We start from the raw sequence: 16164 nt of genomic DNA, 5'->3' as shown, positions 1-16164 counted from the left end.
CGTTATTATGTCACTAAATTTTGATTATGTGGCTATAGCACCTGCTCCTCCTTCGCAATGGGTAATGTATCGTCTATTCACTTTCCCCACCTTGAGTAGATTGAAGTAAAAGGATTAAGTCCCATTTTAGTAGATTTAATTAAATACATAAAATGTATACGTAGGTCTAGTTTTATAAGAGTCATACGTCTAATAACAGCAGCAAAATTTGCATCAGTATATGAACAGCATTATTTTCATCTTGCACGAATTGTTTATTAAGAATCGTGTAGTTGGAATTAAATTAATGAATAGAGACAAAACAAAACCGAGTTGGACTGATCATACGTTCCGTCCTTCTTGATGCCATTTTTTTTTATTATTCATTAAAAAAGGAAGATCTTATATTAAAACATTCCAAAACTCGGAAGTTGAATTTATGTAGTGCTGACCATTCATATATTCAACCTTTTCTTTAGGAAAGATGAGCACTGGAGACCCAAATACTCGAATCAATAATTTTTCTACATTGGCGCAAGTAATTTGTATTGCATGGGTTTCCTCGTCCTTTGCGCAAACTTCAAACTCTTCCTGACCTGATAGACTTTGCAACTTGTGTTGATCATACAGGCAATAGTAGAGTGGTTTTTGTGATACCTTTGTAATCTTGATCACCAACCTCGAGTACTTTGACACCGGCAGTTTTTTTTTGGAAAAGAACAGACAACCAATCACAGTGAATGGCATTTCCACATGAGGTGTCAAGTCATCACTTCTCTTAAAAAACATGCACTCGTCAATGGTCATAAATTCTAATCGGGAAGGTAGTCGACGGGATAAGTTGAGCAGAAAATCCATCTGGTGATAAATTATACAATTTTGAAGGCGAAGAAATTTTAAAGACGGTGGCGCCTCCTTATCACCATCGTCAGAATATAATAATTCTGCGCCAGTGATAACTAATGCTCGTAGAACTGGACAATGCGTAAAGATATGATTGATAAAGTGTCCAAAAGGTTTTTTATCGTAATCCGTTATTGGACCGGATGCAGCACCATGTCCAAATGCCCTATTAAGAGTCATAGTCAAATGTTCCAATTGAAAGCCGATTTTCTCAATTAAAGCCGCATGAGGTAAATGTACGCTGATTCCACTTGTAGTGTAGGATACAATGGTTCCAATCATGACGTATTCAGGTCGATCAACGTTGTACATGGTTAGGGAATGAATATTTAAAACAGGAAGCCATCCATAGTTATTTACGGGGTTACCTTTGCTGTACCTTACCTTGATTTCTTTACAGAGCCCGGTGTTGTATGATGTTTCCGTCAAGACCTGATTTAAGCAATCCATATACATACCCCGACCGTAAAATTCCCTTATTTTGTCCGCATAGGTCAAGAATTGTACCCAAAGCTCGGCGGGTATCATTTGAATTTGGCGTTCATATTCACCATAGGTGGGTGCAACCGGGTTAATATACATATACAACGAGTCAAGCTGCGGAAATAGCTTCATGAGAATACACATGATGTTATGGCTGGCAGTAGCTAGGCTTGCGTCGATCTTTAGCGCAAAAACATGATACACTGATTGTACACAGGTTGTATCTATTGCCTTAATCTGATCCTCCCCAGATGGGTTGTACCTGTCATGGCGTGAAATGTACAAGCTGTTTAAGTTTGGGCATCTCGAAGCGATTGTGCCTATATCATACATTTGGGAGAGACTAGAGACGCAGAGTTCGAGTTTTGATAAATTTTTAAAGTCTTCTAATGGAGTGGTTATGCGGTAGGGTTGTATACAATAATCGGGTAAAAACATGCTTGCGAGCGTTTTCTTAAGGGCCCAAACAGCATATTGGTATGATCTTGCATCCTGTTCCGATATCGGAGAAAATCCTGGTATTGTAAGCAATTGTACGGGTCTGTTGGGGGAAGAGTAAAGTTCAAACAAGAGTCTGGTAAAGAAGGATGCTTTTTGGGGTCCACCCTGGAGATATCGAAGGTTGGGCAATGCGTTTAAAATGAGACCTAAATCCTCTTCTAATTTGACACTGGTGATTTCGGGAATCGCCATAAACCGTTTTACTATTTGATTCAAGCCAGTGCTGCAATGACTCATGCATGTTAAAAAGGTGTCGTGTTGCTTGATAGACAGGACAGTGACTTCCTCATATAATAAAGTTTGAGCAATGCGACACCAGTTCTTACAAACAAGCATCCACTGAGAAACTCCCTCTTGAAGTTGAAGAGTGTCAAGGCAACTAGCATCGAGAATGCCGAAAATCTTATACAAAATTTCGGTTGGTAATTGACTCCAGTTTGACATGACAGTATTTAAAAAAAGTAAAAAAAAAAAAAATGGCCATTAGCCAGACGGACATCGTGATTCGGCTGGAGATGAATTCTAATTTTGTGTAGCCCTAAGGTTTTAATGAAATCATTTTTTTTTCTGGTGATAACAGCTTAAACTAGCAGTGAAGAGAGAAAGAAAGAAAGAAAAAAACTATTATTTTAGGGCACTGCTGGGAAGATGCTTTAAGAAGAAAACTCTCATCATTCGCGGGCATCCTAATCCATATATTTAGAAAATGGATGAGGTGCCAAGTGGTTAAATGTCCTCAATATTTAATTTAAGCCCTGAGATTCAATATTTCAACATAACCAGGACTTGGTACCTCATCCATTTTTTAAATATCGTCAGAATTGTTTGTCAAAGAAATAGTTGCATTTCTTGTTTTTCATTTCTTTACAGTGGCAAACTTTGTTTTTTTATGGCTTCTTAAACCTCTTTACCACTCTTTCTCTAATAATCAGTGGAAGCACTCATTTTTTCAAAAGAAAAAATCAATAAGTCCCTTTTACACTTACCGGGGATTCAGTTGATTTGATTGTTTGGCAATTTACTGTGTATTCGCTAGCTTATTTTACACAGAATAAAAGAATGTGTGAGTCCTGATATCATTTAGAGAAGGATGTTTAATCCAAAGCGTATCTTTTACTGTCTGAATATATAAAGTATATCTCCAATAGGCAGTTTCCACTTTTCTTCATTATTCAAAGTTATTAAAATACATAATCTGTCAGCATTTGCCATGCTGTTATATCATGTACTCTACAAGATTGTCAAGCTTCTCAAATTATGTTTGACAGCAGTTGAAAGCATACGTGATCGCAAAATTAGCCTATATATCCGATTAAGTCCTGCTTCACAGCATCTGACAATTATCCCCGACACATACAAAGCGTGGATAAATAGTGTGAATAAAATGGTGGGCTTGTAGGCAAAAAACGTACAGTCGTTAATATTTTTTTTTCTATGCATTCATGCAATAAATAAACTACCAGCTAATTGTTTATAGAAGAGGCGTATAGAAAAGAATGGAAAGGGTGGGTCCAATATCTTTTAGATATCACTTATCATTGTTGCCTTTATAAGAGAGTTGCAAAAAGAAAATAGATGACAAAATGGGGTGTATGTTAATTTTTAATCCATTTCGCTCGGATGAGCAGCAAACAATCTTCCCCTACATACAAGCAAAACATTGTCTGGTTGCGACAAAGGCTACTTGAGTTGGTAACGTTCTTAGTTTTAAATATTTCAACAGTTAAACTTTTAGTAAAAGCATTCACGCTTTTGAGCCCCATTAAGATTAAGCTTTTCTTGGTGGTTGTCATTGCTCCTTTTTGTATACAAGATTACTCGACATTAACAAAAAAAAAAAAAGAAGAATGTATACTACTGATGTCAAAAAGATGTATGTAGTCTATTGTTAGGATAAAAGCATTGTGTTATATCTTTAATAGGATCCTTGCTCTCCGCAGTTCTTCTTATACTAAGGGTCTATAAAATTTGTGATGAGCATACAAGTCTTAATTATTATGGTCAAGTCAAAGGAAAAAAGAGAAAAAATATATAATTTATTTACTTTTTATGATATAAACTATGCTAATAAGTGCTTCTCCTAGTTCCCAACATAAAATAGCTGGTTAACAGGCCAGACCACGAGAAGGTGGAAGCACATCCTGACCCAAAAAAATAAATATGTTTCCGATAAACCATCTTCAATACAGAACCTGATTATCCTACATGCTACCTACCCACAATGCGCAACATAAGAATCACCAGGACCAAATACCCCCTACACCATGTTGGGGTGGTGCTTTTTACCCTGGCAGCTGAATCGTAGCAGCCGCACCTGGACGAGTATTGGCTTTAAGGTTAACATTCCGTGTAGATGAGGTAACTGTCCAACAGGCGGCCAATCTATGGCTGCCTATAGAATGCAATATCTCTAGCGTAGACGTAAACAAGGCAAAAGCACTTACAAGATGCATTCGGGCACTAAACCTCCTACTGTCATCAGATCCCGACCAAAGATAACAACCCACACCAACTCCAATGACTAAGAACGTATCGACTGGCTTCAAACAGCTACGACCATCCACCGTCTAGTAACACGCTCCTAAATCCACCCTCCACCAAGCAACGGGTGTGGTACTAGTTTTAGTAAGAAGTTCCTGGAACATAGAGGGCGACAAGCCCCAGTCAGATTGTTGTACTGAAATCCGAATGAAGCGATACAGACAACAGCCAAGACCATTGCCTAGCGACTTTGACAACCAGCAGACTCCTCAATGTAATCTTATTAGGGATTACTACGGCCTTTGGAACACTGCCCGATCTGTAATGAAGTGAACAGGCTTAACGGAAACGAACAGAGACGAGAGTGTCTTCCTTGTGCTGAAGCCATGCTAACATCTCTATTCTAATCTTGATGAGAAGATAAAAAGAAAAAGGGCGTTTTTTTCGCAGCAGTCTCCCTTTTATACCAAATTTTTTTTCTTTTGTTTATTTTGTTGATTTTGTCTAGGCTACTTTTACAAACTTAATTTTTCCTTCACTACTCTTTGGACATATGTATTACCCTTTGAATAATCCGTCAAATTCTCATCACATCCGTGTGCATATCATGGTTACTTTCTTCATTGGATGTCGAGAAAATGAGCCTTAAAGTTTTGCTTTTGTATGCGAAATGTTCTTTTTGTGTAACGGATAAAAACATTTTTTCACATGAATCCTTCAGACCATGTTTTAATAATAAGACTGTGCAAGCCAAAGAATACCTGTTTCTCAAATAACATGTCTTCGTGTAAAAAAATTTATACTCATCACTCCACAAGACATAAACAGCCAAGGTCAAACTTGCACTTTTCAGCTTATTAATGCGAATAGAATAAACCCTTGATTTGTACATTCTGGCACGATGCACATTCAGACAAGCTTTTTTTTTTGACAGCCATGCATTTAAAAAAATAGCTTGAAATATTGCTTTGGATATCACCAAGCACTTCTGCACACGCTGAAATTTTGATATCGTAATACCCACATTCTTCAAAAGTGCATCAAGGCATGAAGATGCATGTCAGCTGTATTCTCAATCATATTGTTTACCGATCCAATACTGCCGATGAAAAGGTTGGTTTACTTGAAATGTTGCTCTTTAGTTAGAGCTTACCCTGGAACAACTCTATGCAAAAGTAAGCCTTTTATTGCGGACACAAGCAAGGAGCTGAAGCCTCAACGAGCTGGTTTTTTTTACTTATCCAGTTATCATTTTTCCCCTAATGTACTTCAATTAAAATGATTGTCAGCTAAAAAAAACCACTTTGTAGTGAGAATGACAGACTCTTTTTTAAACGGTAAAATTTAATATGACAACTGACGAACAAGCCCATTCTCTGTCATACAATATGATGGTAGAAATAGAATCATCATCTAGTGGATCTTCCTTGTTTGTAAGGTTAATGATACATATGGTCATAAGTTTTCAGTCATTGGATAAGTCTAAAAAAAATCACTGTAATCACTTGGGGCCATTATGTAACTATGTAAATTTTAGAAAGAGAACAATGTCCCCCACCAGTAAATGTTTCTCAATCATTTTAGCGTTGCTTGATGTTTGTATTTTAAACTGATAAATCTCGCCATTTTGGACTACAAGTTTTTTTGTTTTACTCTCCATTTTTAGTAGAGTGGTAAGCATTGTAAGTAAAAATATAAAAAAAAAAAAAACTGATCATCACGAAGCTTTTTGCTATAAACCATGGTGGATCGATCGGACAGCACGAAAGGGAGAAGACTGTTTCAGATAATCTGGCTTATCACAGAAGGATGAATGTGTATGATGAACAAATAACGTCAGATTTAATAAAGAAGTATGGCGCCCGTTTTAGAATAGTCACCAGTATCAAGCTTTTGGACTTGTCACCTGTGTTAAGTATGTAGACCTGTCACCGGTGTCAAGCTTTTTGACTTGTCACTGGTGTCCCCGCTATTTTCGGTGTACCCATTGTGTCGTTTTGTCTAATATTCCATCATGTTCCTTATCTTTTCCCAAGGATAAAGCTACTTTACTTACGGATGCATCCAAATTGGTCAAGTCAGCATAACTTTTAAGAATACAGAAATGTTCTATAAACTGATTGTTCTTTAAATTTTGATTGGTTTTGGGAAGAAGGGTTCGAATGGTCAATAAGCAATGATGGAATACTACTGCTTGACTTGATTTAGGTGCAGCCAAACCCATCACAACAATCCGCAGCTGCTACATGAGTAGTTTAATTTTTGGGTCGATTCCATTGGTCGAGAAATGTGCCTCATGACGTCAGTTTTAAAATTTATATAAATTTCAGCGCTTTTTTTCTTGTTTTTCTCGGGTTTGCTACATGTAGAAAAACTTTGAATTCATGATGGATTACGAACAAGTTTAAAATTAAGTGGTATACTTTTTAGAATACTTTAAAATGTAGTAGAACTCACTTCAGCATGGTTTCTCATAAATAATTCTGTAAAATAACGAATTGGCACTACATTATAGCAGCTTCCCCAATACACCGAGAGACAGTAAAACCTCTGGTTTAACGAAATAGCAAACTAGAATAAACTGACAGAGTTCATAATGCCAAATAAAAAAAGTCAAATACTTCAATATCCAATCGTTTGAAATGCCCAAATGAGGGAAAAAGACTAAGTCATGTTTCAACAGAGCATGTACAGAATCTGTTATATATGGAATATAATATCATATTAGTCACACCACGTTTTATTTATTTTTTTATCACTTAATACATTTCATTTAAAAAAAATGATCAAAAATGATTGCCCTTTGTTAAACCTGAATGGCACAAAGAGGGTTCCTTTTTGGTCTTAAACGTGCATTCATACGGGTACCCAATCAACCAGTTTGGTTTGTGTAATATCCCCATTAATTTTGTGACAAGATGCTTCTATGTCGTTAAAATTTGATCCTGTGATAAAAAGACCTGCCCCTCCTTCACAATAAGCAATATAATTTCTCGTGGTCTCCGCTATGGTAATCAGATCGAAACCAAATCTTAACTATAATGTCGAGAATTGATTTGATTAACAGTTAAACATTTTTAATTGCATTATGTATTACCATCAGCTCTAAGGATGCATCTCCCTTACGACTAGGAACACAATCGATATTATTAAATGGACAGCATGCTTTTCCTCCTTGAGCAATATCTTTTTTGAAAAGTCGTCTATTTGAAAGAAAATTTTAGAAGCAATCAATGTATTTACGAAAAAAAAAACGTTACAAGGGAGAAGTAGTCGAAGAAAGACTAGAAACTCTTAAAGTGACTCGGTCTCCTGTCAGTTGATTATACACACAGAACGACTCGATCAACTGCGAGTACAAAGTGAGTATTAAAAGTAGTTTTAAAAGAAGATTGAAGGATGGTTTCATGTTTAAGCTTGATAAAATAAAATTTCCAATTAACAAATAAATTTAATTGATGTATTTATATAATATTTATGAATGATTCGACAATGGTTATATTGTTTAAAGATGTTAATGTTCAATGACACCTATAATATAGAAAGTCCATTGTGATTCAGCAGCTTTTAAAAATATATGAACCATCTTCTTGCTTTTAATGTGATTTTTATCCCAGGACTTATCCAGAGTTACTAGTATTTGTATTATAGTTACCATAATATCGTTTTTAATGTCCAAAATTACTTGTTGCACTCTAATATTTATTAATGGCTTTTTTCTTGGGAATTTTACTAGGAGCAATAACAATATTTCAATATATTTTAGTAAGTTCTAAATAAGTAGTGAATTTAATAACTTGGACGACCTTACGATTTTCTACTTTATATAAATAGACATATTAGATATTCACACAAGTATGAACAAATTTTGAAAAGACGGCAGGTTGGTGTATCACGAGACTGTCTCACCATAGTAAAAACTACTGTACTGTAAATACATAACATATAAGAATTACGGATACAGCAAATACGAATGACCGACTCAACAAACAAGAAAATATAATATATATATAAGAGCAAATTAAGCATTTGATAAATGACTGGAATTATGTCTTACTAACGTCGGATATTGTGAATGTAATGGTTCGAAATGAAGGGTCACAGACCTGACGACACAGATAATGAAAAAAATTAATTAAATCTGTGGCAGTTTTGGCCAACAGGTACATGCCTTAAAGAACATTATGCCTTTCAGATAATTCTTCTAAAGAAAAATACAAGAATATAGGCTTATTTTAGATGCGTAAAACGGCTTCTAGTTCAGTGCATTTATAAAAAGGGGGATATTTATTTTATGATCCAACAAAATAATGAACTATCGGTGCAACGTAGATGGTACAAGAACTTTTCTTCCTTGTTTATAAAGGACATTTATGCAGGTACCCAGTCTATAAGTTTGTCTCGTGTAACATCGCCATTGACTTTGTAACAAGCGGATTCTATGTCATTAAAGTTTGATCCTGTGATGATAATACCTCCCCCTCCTTCACAGTAGGCTGTATACTGTCTATCTGCTTCCTTTACGGTAATTAGGTCAAAAGCAAATCTGAGCTATAGTAAGAATGGGTGATTAGCACTTTGATATATAAAATAACGGGGTTATGTATTACCTTAAGTTCGATTGGCGAATCCTTTTCAAGACCAGCAACACAATCAGCATTATCATATGGACAGCAAACTCTTCCTCCTTGGACGATGTCTTTCTTAAAAGTACGTCTAATTAAAGAGATTATTTAGAAACAATAATACAAATTCATATATACATATGTCTAAAAATTACATAGGAGGGGCAGATACAAAAGGATTATCCACTCTCAAAGTGACACGATCCCCAGATAACTGATTATACACACAGAATGACTCGATCAACTGCGAGTAGCATGAGAGTAATAAAGATAGTATTAAAAGGATATTAAAATTTGGCTTCATGTTTGAAATCAACAAAATAAAAACTGCATCTACAAAAAATGTGCTTGATGTATTTATATATCTTTACAGTATGATTTCACATTGGTTATTTGTCCGAAAGTCATAATGTTCAATGATGCCGTTATTATTTAAAGTTAATTGTATTACAAATCAACCCCAAGAGATGTATGATGCCATTCGCTATATTTTCACTACTTTTCGTCTTATGTCCTTTATTTTCGTCATCCATACTAATCATTGTTGTATGATAAGCGTTCTTTGTATGACGCCACTATATGATATCATTGACCTCTTTATTAAAAAAAAATTGCTGGTAACAATAATGAACATGGAGCAAGCAATAAACAGATATCGTCTAGAAAGAGTAATTGTGATCTTATGCCCAATATTCATGTCACCAATGTTTAGTCGCATAATAACATTGGTGATCATTTGAAGAGTTAATATACAAATGCTTTCAATAAGGATCAGTTATTGCAGCGTCTTCAGTTGCCCTTAGAATCATAATGTTTTTGCTGTCGATTTGTTACACGTTTAAAGTTATCCAGTGATAAATGCCATCCAGGGCCGTAAAGCATAATACATGCCTTCCGATTTTTATTTGTTATTTATTCCATTGTATTCTGGTTAATTGTCTTTGGTATGCCGATGTTGAACAAGTAGGGTATTCAGTTCTAATAACAATTAATTATGACATGATTCCCACTTAGATTCGTCAAGATATAATTGAGTAAGCTGTCAGAATATGTGAGGACATTATTGTTATACTGTGTTTTGACAATTCTTTGTTATAATAATAACATAATTAGAGTTTATTTATAAAAAAATTTGACGATCCTTTAATGATTAATGTTAGCTGATGAGCCAATTATTTTGAATCAGCTAGAGTTCATAAGAGTTTGGCACCAACTAGCCCTTTACTGCTATGACATTACGGTGATCCAATTAACCATTTTATCTCGTGTAATATCTCCGTTTGCTTTATAACAAGTACATTCTATATTGTCAAAATTTGATCCTGTCAAAACGATAGCTGCACCTCCTTCACAGCGAGTGATGTACATTCTTTTGTTTTCTTTTATGCTGGTCTTATCAAAAGCAAATCTAAGCTATAAACAGCTTTAATCTTACAAGTAAGTGACCAATAACCAGCTCACTATGCCTACATGTAGTTCTATTTGAGAATCACGCCGACTACCTGCAACACAATCAGAATTTTTATATGGACAGCACTCTTTTTCACCTTGGCCGATTTCTTTTCTAAATATTTGACTAGTCAAAATAAAATGTATCAGCAATACTGTTTGATACTCTTATACGTAGTATAAATATTACAATGGTAGGGCGTTTACAAATAAATTGAATGCTAACAAATTAACACCTTCACCTTCCATTTTATTGTATACACAAAATGCCTGGATCACTTGCGAATATAGCAACAGCAAAGTCATTAATTTTAAAATAAGCATATAATATAAAACCATATATCTGTATATTTGACAAAATGAAAATGCAAATTTAACAAGTAAAATGAAGTGCTGTATTTATATAATGCACTATTTTTTTGTTTTTACGCTAAATATTATTTCGAAGTTTATGAATTTAACAGCCTCTATGCTATCGTCATTTTATTGTGTCGGTTCTGCAAAAAAAAAAAAAAAAAAAAAAAAAAAAAAAAAAAAAAAAATACCCTTAAGTTAATATGCACGTCATTTATCTTGGGATCTTAATTAAACCATCCAGCAGACTTTTGATTGTTCTCTCCTCCAGCCGTAAACCCTTCCCCCCTTTCTTTTACCTCTTTCAGTTCATGGCATTTATTTTAGTTAAATAAGTTAAAGTTAAAATTAAAGCTATTATACGCATGTTTATCTCTTTACTTATTGCACAACTTCCAGTATAAGTGCGGTGATTTACATATATTGCGCATCATATAACTAAGGTGGCATTTTTGTTGCTACTAATTATTTATCTGTATTTAAAGTATATTTGCTTATGTTATAATTTTGATGCATGAATAAATTATAAACTTGCTTTTGTCAGCAGTTAAATAACAGATCTATCGACAATCAGTGAATCAAATATCACTGATATATGATATTTTTTATAGGTACTGATCATTTGATATACCGAATTATAATTAGACATGTATCATAATATTTAGATAAATACTTTTTTTTATTGGTGGTGTATTTAAAGTGTCTAGTGTGTCTAGTGCGTATAATGAAGTGAGCTTCATAAATTCCAGCTATCTATAATAAGTTGCTGTCGGCATATTCTAATAACTGTCCACTCAAGATGTTTCCATCCGATTTATCGCATACATAGGCAAGATCCTCATAAGAAGAACCTGTAATAGTAATACCTGCTCCTCCTTCACAGCTCACAATATACTTTCTTACAAATTCGAATGGACTGAGATGTCTAAAAACAAATCTGAACTAGCAAACAAAAAGGGTTTAGATAATTACAAAACTCAAAGGGAACTTTTTATTATTATTACATGCAAATCTAAAGGAGAGTTTTTCTGACCACCTGGATTACAATCCCCATTATCAAAAGGACAGCACTCTTTACCGCCCCGTTCAATATTTTTCTTGAAGGCTTTACTTTAATGTTTGTTCAGGATTTAAATCATAGGGATGATGTACCATTTTTTATTTACCTTTCGTCTGATATAATGTTGTATGCATAAACAGTAGCACCGTCCCCTTCAAGCTCATTGTAAATACAAAATGCTTGAGCTAATCGTGAAAAAGAACAAATCATGACCACTCCGCTCAATAATTTATTTTTGAAAGCTACCATGAAAAGACCTTATACCTTTGAAGTGAATTATCACATTGTAAATCGGTCATCTATCTATTTATACAAACATTATTTTGCTTTAAAAGCAATATTTAATTAATCTGTGTGTCAAAAGCCGTATTCTTTGTTTTAATTTGTTATTCTATGCTATCGAAATTCTATTATTTTAAAAGGTAGAAAGTTCCTCAATAGAAAAAAAAGGGAGAAAAGATTACAGCCCGATTACTTATTTACAGTACATGTATTTCATTGTAAATTTCCCCCTTCAAACTTTTTACACGCTGGTGATTGGAATATTTTCACTAAATTAGAACCATAATTGACTGACTCGTTTTGGATAATTATTTGTATGAAAGGGCATCTAAGAACAATGTATTTACATGGCGTGACAAAAAGATTTTATCCAATCCTCTGCTGTATGCATAAAAACTAACATCTTTATTTTATGTATTTAGCGCATATGTGGATTGGTTGCAATGATAACATGAAGTCAATAATAAATATAAACTTTTTATTGTATGAGTGTCTATATAACAATGATAAACTATCAAATCATATTTATGAGTGTCGTTTCACCCTTTACCCATCCCCCGATTCACATCGCATAATGTTTTATGAAGACTATAATATCGATGTTGTATTGTCTTATTAAAATCTCTCAGAAAGCATGAATTTTCATTATCAAAGTAAATAGCAAATCAACCAATTTTGGCTAGTGCACAATGGGAAGGCATTGGCTCAATGATTAAAATTTATAGTTTATTTTTGGCATTGCCGCACCCCTTTACTCTGCATAATTTTGATTGTCCTTGGTATACACAATTATGTAGAAAATCAAAAAAAAAACAACTCTTATCTACTTTATGTAATTATAAACTCTGATCTATAAAGCAACCCAATCAATTAGATTTTTTCGTAAAACGCCCCCATTTGCTTTGAAACAAATATATCTTATATCGTTATAACTTGATCCAATGATAGAAATCCCTGCTCCTCCTTCGCATTCAATAAAATACAGTCTATTTGCTTCACTTGGTCTCACATGGTCAAAACCAAACCGGATCTAAGTGAAGCTTTAATAGTGCGTCTCATACAGAAGAATAGCTCTTAACACTTACTTTCAAGATTATTGGAGAATCACGCTGACGACCAAAATTACATTCGCCATTATCATATGGACAGCATTCGTGGTCACCTTGGGCAACTTCTTTTTTGAAAGCTCGACTAATTAATAACATTGATTGGAAATGTTGGAATAACAAGATCTCGAAGAGTTTTTGAATGTTTTACCTAAAATTTTCAAGATCCTTGAACACTAAGAAAGTAGGACTATCACCTTCCAGTTTATTATAAACACAGAATGCACCTGCTAGTTTTGAGTATAGTGACAGCAAAACTGTCACTGTAAGAACAACATTGAAAGATAATTTCATTTAATATAGATAGAGAAAAGATTAACGATAAGCAAAATGAGTCGACGTATCTATAACCAATTTTATGGCATAGAATAAATATCTATTTGGTCCAATATTTATAATCCTAAATACCCTTTAGTAATAGTGATATTTTATTGTTTTATTTGCGAAGCATAAATGTCACACATGGATATGCATAACGGGTGTCTAGCATCTGGATCGATACATTTACCCGCTTTCATTGTGCCCTCACATATTGTTTCTTTCGTCATCCGCTTTAATTTGTACCTTTTTAAATGAATGATTCTCTTAGGAGCAGGCACTATTTTAGGGGACAATTAGGGTGCGAGTAGCCACAACATAGAGTCAGATAACTTGAAGGTCATTCTGATTTATTGCCTTAAATTATATGCGAAAGCATTATAATACTTATGTGATGTAACTGTCTATGGCTAATTTGCCTTACTTGCAACGTCTCATCTGGTCTTTTCCTTAATATTTCTGCCCATACGAGCCTAGAGGTAAATTTTGCAACAAATGTAAAATATCTTTAATTAAAATGGAATCAAGGATTTCGGGACTTAAGACCCCAAGTGGATGAAGATACGAATGAAAAGGCGTATGTGTGATATGTATGTATTATGATAGACTTCAGCTGATACATTTTACAAAAAGAGAAATAAATGATCATGTGATTTTTTAAAAACACGTAGGAACAACTAAAAAGCGCGAAGGTGTAGATTTTGTCATTTTAGGTTTACCCCGTATTTTTAAGCCCAAAATTGTATACCCCTTTCTACAAAACAAACAAAGTTTAGAAGTGGGGTTCGGCTTTTTAATTCATAAATGAATTAACCTTTTTAGTAAATTGCACTTCAAGGTCCTACAGTAGCAGTTCTGTAAGCTATGACAATAGCTTTTAAAATAAATTTATGTAAAAACAAAAACTTTGTTAACATTTACAGCGTTTATGAGACATTTTATCACGTATGTTTAGGCTTTTTCGCTTAAAATATAAAACGGCGTTTGAAAGGCTGCATAAATGTCCAGAAAGGTAAAAACGCATTAAAAAGTGACTGCGTGTCTATCCCAGCTGATTCCTTTCACACAACCAATTTTTTTTTTCACTTCTTCCTTTTTCTTCTTTTTTTTTTTTACATAAACAATGGTCGATAGAGTAGCTTCAGTGAATCATGTTCCATTTTCACCACTTCGTAACAGTTCCATAGGCTTTATCGACGATTATGAATCTGGTATGGAGGCTTCAGCTTCATCCATGGCAGAGGAGGAGGACTTAGATGAGGATATGGGCGAGGAAACAGTGGAAGACATGCCTATGAAGAAGCATCACATAACGCTAGATCATAAACACCCAGGAAGTAAAAATCATCGCAGGATGAGTAGCGGGAACAGCAGTACAGATAGTAATGCAACGACCTCCATACCGCCAACAACAAAACGCTATGCTATACCATCAAGATCCGAATTTACTTCTCCACTTCAAATTATACAAAGCCCTGCAAGCTTACGTTTATCAAGAAAAGATGATATTCCTACCCCTTCTTCAGGTTATGATGGTGATACTGAAGGACCTTTGGGTGAAGACGTTGCTTAATCCATTAAAAGAGAAATAAAAAAGGAACAGAGTAAAATCACACGAGTGTTTCAATGAAAACCTGAGCTAGTCAGGATTAAAGCGGTAAACTAAAAATGATTGCGGGGTTGCAATAAGGATGTGATGTATTTATTCTGTCTTCATGGATCAGAGCAAAGTGACAAAAGTCTGGTCGTGGGATGTTTTTTATTGTGTATCTGAACTTTATTTAAAGAACAGAACAGAGGAAAAATGTTAGTGAGTAACACCATATTGCTATATTAAAGCAGTTGTAAGGAAAAACAATTCAGTTGTTTTGGTCTAAGAAATGGGGGATATGCTACATATAAATGGTCTTGAGTTAAAGTGTATATGAGACGGGTATATTGAATAAATATCATTTGCATATTCCTTCCGTGTTGTAATTTAGGTATCATCTTGATATGCGTTATTATATCACCAAATAAGCATGTTTGGCAGAATTGAGACATGTTTAAATTACAATTGTGTATTCTGATGCTAAAGAAACTCTGCGTTCGGATTTCGAAGGGATTGGGCCAACATCGCAAGCGGCAGGTATTTGAGAGATCGTCTCCTGACTATTTTCACAACAAGAACTATCTCTGTACGATCGTTCATGTAGAGCTGGAGGTGGAGCTAAAATAAACGAGCCTTTAAACGAGCTAAACGAGCTTACGGGGGTTATTAATCTAGCTTCACTTTGTTCATGAGTTGAACCATGTCTGCATTTCAAGTGTTTGACTTTACTTTTGATTAAATCCACCATGGTGGGATCACTAAAAAAGACAATAGATACAAAGAATCCTTGGAGACCGCCAAAAATAATGTCTAAAAGGGAGAGAGGAAGGTTATTTTCATACGTAATCTTGGACTCTTCCAGAAGTAGCTGAAAAACAAGACCCCATATGTTTGATACTAGTGGTACTGTTTGGATTACAAAATCAGATAAATTGTTTTCTTTGAACAGTAATCATGAACTTACCTAGTGGATACATGACACATCTAATGACAACCCTCTTAAATACGCTTGTGTGATTTTTGTTGTATGTC

General features: G+C 34.5%; 7 protein-coding genes across 7 annotated transcripts; all 7 read right to left on the bottom strand.

The window, feature by feature from the left end:
- Positions 1 to 300: 300 nt before the first annotated feature.
- Positions 301 to 2319, bottom strand: EV154DRAFT_517313 (uncharacterized protein). The gene has a single exon (XM_051602491.1). The coding sequence runs from the start codon at positions 2308 to 2310 to the stop codon at positions 382 to 384; it is 1929 nt and encodes a 642-aa protein (XP_051454950.1). The 5' UTR covers positions 2311 to 2319; the 3' UTR covers positions 301 to 381.
- A 1600-nt stretch (positions 2320 to 3919) lies between these two features.
- On the bottom strand, positions 3920 to 4865 carry EV154DRAFT_553755 (uncharacterized protein). Its single transcript, XM_051605148.1, has 3 exons — positions 4458 to 4865; positions 4153 to 4416; positions 3920 to 4007 (listed from the first exon to the last, which is right to left on the bottom strand). Exons 1-3 carry the CDS (start codon positions 4583 to 4585, stop codon positions 3947 to 3949), a joined length of 453 nt encoding a protein of 150 aa, XP_051454949.1. The 5' UTR covers positions 4586 to 4865; the 3' UTR covers positions 3920 to 3946.
- Positions 4866 to 6104: 1239 nt separating this feature from the next.
- EV154DRAFT_553754 (uncharacterized protein) lies at positions 6105 to 8516 on the bottom strand (the record flags this gene model as incomplete). The annotated part of the gene is made up of 8 exons (XM_051605147.1): positions 6105 to 6348; positions 6404 to 6589; positions 6805 to 6918; positions 7210 to 7383; positions 7445 to 7550; positions 7608 to 7696; positions 7931 to 8079; positions 8405 to 8516. The coding sequence occupies 8 exons, from the start codon at positions 8514 to 8516 to the stop codon at positions 6259 to 6261; spliced, it is 1020 nt and encodes a 339-aa protein (XP_051454948.1). The 3' UTR covers positions 6105 to 6258.
- A 202-nt stretch (positions 8517 to 8718) lies between these two features.
- On the bottom strand, positions 8719 to 9276 carry EV154DRAFT_484002 (uncharacterized protein; the record flags this gene model as incomplete). Its single annotated transcript, XM_051598624.1, has 3 exons — positions 8719 to 8898; positions 8958 to 9063; positions 9128 to 9276. The coding sequence occupies 3 exons, from the start codon at positions 9274 to 9276 to the stop codon at positions 8719 to 8721; spliced, it is 435 nt and encodes a 144-aa protein (XP_051454947.1).
- A 923-nt stretch (positions 9277 to 10199) lies between these two features.
- On the bottom strand, positions 10200 to 10727 carry EV154DRAFT_484001 (uncharacterized protein; the record flags this gene model as incomplete). Its single annotated transcript, XM_051598623.1, has 3 exons — positions 10200 to 10385; positions 10434 to 10548; positions 10612 to 10727. The coding sequence occupies 3 exons, from the start codon at positions 10725 to 10727 to the stop codon at positions 10200 to 10202; spliced, it is 417 nt and encodes a 138-aa protein (XP_051454946.1).
- An 801-nt stretch (positions 10728 to 11528) lies between these two features.
- EV154DRAFT_566287 (uncharacterized protein) lies at positions 11529 to 13517 on the bottom strand (the record flags this gene model as incomplete). Its single annotated transcript, XM_051605948.1, has 6 exons — positions 11529 to 11717; positions 11780 to 11885; positions 11942 to 12020; positions 13051 to 13147; positions 13203 to 13308; positions 13375 to 13517. The coding sequence occupies 6 exons, from the start codon at positions 13515 to 13517 to the stop codon at positions 11529 to 11531; spliced, it is 720 nt and encodes a 239-aa protein (XP_051454945.1).
- Positions 13518 to 15586: 2069 nt separating this feature from the next.
- EV154DRAFT_566285 (uncharacterized protein) lies at positions 15587 to 16109 on the bottom strand (the record flags this gene model as incomplete). Its single annotated transcript, XM_051605947.1, has 2 exons — positions 15587 to 16038; positions 16097 to 16109. 2 exons carry the CDS (start codon positions 16107 to 16109, stop codon positions 15587 to 15589), a joined length of 465 nt encoding a protein of 154 aa, XP_051454944.1.
- Positions 16110 to 16164: the final 55 nt, after the last annotated feature.

The sequence above is a fragment of the Mucor mucedo genome (assembly GCF_025094135.1).
Source record: "Mucor mucedo strain NRRL 3635 chromosome Unknown EV154scaffold_84, whole genome shotgun sequence".
NCBI classification, from domain to species: Eukaryota; Fungi; Mucoromycota; class Mucoromycetes; order Mucorales; family Mucoraceae; genus Mucor; species Mucor mucedo.
Note: the sequence above shows the minus strand (reverse complement) of the source record. Positions and strands in the feature narration are given on the sequence as shown.

Excerpts from the sequence above, each read along its gene's own strand:
- EV154DRAFT_517313 (XM_051602491.1), bottom strand. The coding sequence starts at position 2,310 with ATGTCAAACTGGAGTCAATTACCAACCGAAATTTTGTATAAGATTTTC.
- EV154DRAFT_553755 (XM_051605148.1), bottom strand. The coding sequence starts at position 4,585 with ATGGTCTTGGCTGTTGTCTGTATCGCTTCATTCGGATTTCAGTACAAC. Across the intron at positions 4,417-4,457 it reads CACCCGTTGCTTGGTGGAGG|CTGTTTGAAGCCAGTCGATA; the intron begins GTGGATTTAGGA and ends GGATGGTCGTAG. Across the intron at positions 4,008-4,152 it reads GCTACGATTCAGCTGCCAGG|GATGTGCTTCCACCTTCTCG; the intron begins GTAAAAAGCACC and ends TTTTTGGGTCAG.